This window comes from Pteropus alecto, unplaced genomic scaffold, assembly GCF_000325575.1.
Source record: "Pteropus alecto unplaced genomic scaffold, ASM32557v1 scaffold51, whole genome shotgun sequence".
Taxonomy (NCBI): domain Eukaryota; kingdom Metazoa; phylum Chordata; class Mammalia; order Chiroptera; family Pteropodidae; genus Pteropus; species Pteropus alecto.
In genome coordinates this window covers 113,393-115,892 of record NW_006431922.1, presented here as the reverse complement: position 1 = coordinate 115,892, position 2,500 = coordinate 113,393, and the positions used below count along the sequence as shown (strand labels likewise).

Here is a 2,500-nt window from a genome sequence, read left to right as displayed (position 1 = left end):
ACTGTGTGTGAAATTTTCTCATTTCCTTTTATTAAATTTGAAATTGCCAGAATTATCTATTAGCAAGCATGTTCTGAGAGTCATTTTCAAAGTGCTGGGCTTGGTGAGGAGTGAGAGTGTTGGGTACACAGGATTTCTAGTGTTAAAATATATATATTTCTTAAGAATAAGGATGATATAAAGAAAGCAGATTATTTTTGCAGATTAGTTGTATATGCTGTTTTGTGCATGAATTCCACCTTGAATATCTGACCATACTCAAGTCTTTACTGAAATGTATGAATCTGATGATTACTAAAAGTAATTTGTGTGTTCATTTCTATATTTTTTATTTGAAGTTAGTAGTTAGCCAAAGATATTTCACAGGATCAGCCTGTTTTACCTGGGTCAGTCACTAGATGAAAAATTGAATGTGTCAGGGAACTTATTTGAAATTAATTGAAGTGTGTATATATTTCACATATCGTTTTCCTTGGAGAAAAAACAAAAGTTGCTCGTGAATGGAACTGGAGTCTTACTTATATCCTGTAGAGCTTATAATCATATTATGTTGAAGTATGAAGGACCTTAAAAATAAGTAAGTGCTAATCCCAATGTTATCAATGGTTGTGGAAGCAGGATAGGTGAGGTGACTTACAAAGGTCAGAAAGCTCACGCTTGGAGCAGTCCAAGCCCAGGGGAAGGCTAACATTGTAGCTCAGTCCTGAAATTTGTGCCTGGGAATCAAACCTGTCGTATACTTTCAGTGACGTTGTTTAATCAAGTCGCATGCTCCATCAGTGTTTGAAAGTGGACTAGGTCCATCCTTTTATTCCTGTCATGCTCCTGCAGGCCAACTTGCCCCTGCTGCAGCGTGAGCTCCTCCACTGCGCAAGGCTGGCCAAACAGAACCCTGCCCAGTACCTCGCCCAGCATGAACAGCTGCTTTTGGATGCCAGCACCACCTCACCTGTTGACTCCTCAGAGCTGCTTCTCGATGTGAACGAAAACGGGAAGAGGCGAACTCCAGACAGGTGAGAGGGAGGAGCGCCCTGGACCAGCCATGGCCTTTTCCTTATACCTGTGGTATGCAGGCATTTCATGTCATGTCTAAATTGCTGACTCATACCTCTTGCAAACAGCAATAAGCTAAAGTCCTGGGGAACTCACTCTGGCCTGGGATGTTACAGAGTGATAAATCTCTGGCCTGGGTCAGTTAGGCTTTTGTGCAGGTTAATCTTTGCCACTTGTTGCTTGTACTATTACTGTAAAAGGTAAAGAATGATATTTAAATGTGCTAAGTGCCACTGATGATCTTAGACACAGTCAGTATTAAAATTGTCATTTATTATATAATTCAACCCCATATTCTCCCTTTCAGTTGTAGGAAATTTGTTGTTGCAAGTTTTCTCAAAACATGGTTTTGAAAGCTGGCCTTTATGTGCTACTCAGTAAACACAATGCAGTGCCTATTTAATTTGGGTTTTATATGAACTAAGAAAATTTCTAGGAAGCTAGATGAACTGAGTAAAGATAAGAGTTAAATAATAGAGCTAATGGATGGCATTTTTGCTGAAAAGTTTTATTTATCAGCCAATATTTATTCCATCAGGCACTCAGTTCTCATAATGAGAATTCTGAGACATGTAAGTCCCCTTCTGCATTAAACCTTACAAAGTAGTTGCCGAATAAGGCATACATGTGAAACTTCCCATGTACCTTATTAAAATAATTTCTTAATACCTTATCCTTATATATAATTATTTTCTAATATAGGAATGCAAAGCCTTATTAGCAGCATTTTGCATAGTAGCTGTGATATACGGAGAATCTTAAAATGAAACTATATTTGTTATATGCTTTGTTTCCTTTCTCTACTTAAACATTCTCTCTACATTTAATGAGGCATGAGTATAACAGCCTTTGAGATGTTAACATTCAAGCACAATTATGTTTCAGATACATAAGAGCTTATAGTCCTTGGAGCTGCTCAGAGACATCTATCTGTGACTGAGCTACCCTTAAATATATTAGCTGCTTTGAAAATCAGAATGTTATTGAAAATGAGCTAGTTTATGTACAGTTATTACAATTTTTATGCTACAATCTCAAATTTTTCTCGACACAGGACCTCTTAATAGTTTAAAATTCATAAAGCAAAGGTTAAACATTACTTCTAATGTACTATAGACCCACCTCCATAGTGACCTACCAATAGTGCTACTTTCTTATTTTTGCAAGTCATATTTCCTTGGCCATATATAAGCATTTAATACTTTAGTTTCTAAAAGTAACTGCTTAATCCAGGTGTCTGAGTGGCGTGTCCACATGATCCTGAAAACTAAAAAGTGGCCCAAGAATAGATGATTCACTTGTGCATTCCTGTGTAATTCTAATCATTTACCCTTCAGGAAGTCAGTACTGGGTGCAGGTATAGAGACGTTTCAGTTCCATTTTTTCAGGATGGTATAGTAAAAGAATTAGGGAGAGACCAGATGGAAAATTGGGAAGGAGAAAAAAA

The 2,500-nt window shown here is 37.2% G+C and overlaps 1 protein-coding gene across 3 annotated transcripts in view; it reads left to right on the top strand.

Annotated features, from left to right (window-relative positions):
* The window catches only part of RUNX1T1 (RUNX1 translocation partner 1), a 103,010-nt gene that overhangs the window by 54,608 nt on the left and 45,902 nt on the right, over positions 1 to 2,500 (top strand). For all 3 annotated transcript variants that reach the window (XM_006906804.2, XM_025043329.1, XM_015585492.2), the window contains one exon: positions 832 to 1,013. In XM_006906804.2, coding sequence (XP_006906866.1) covers positions 832 to 1,013 — 182 coding nt within the window. The remainder of the gene's footprint in view (positions 1 to 831; positions 1,014 to 2,500) is intronic.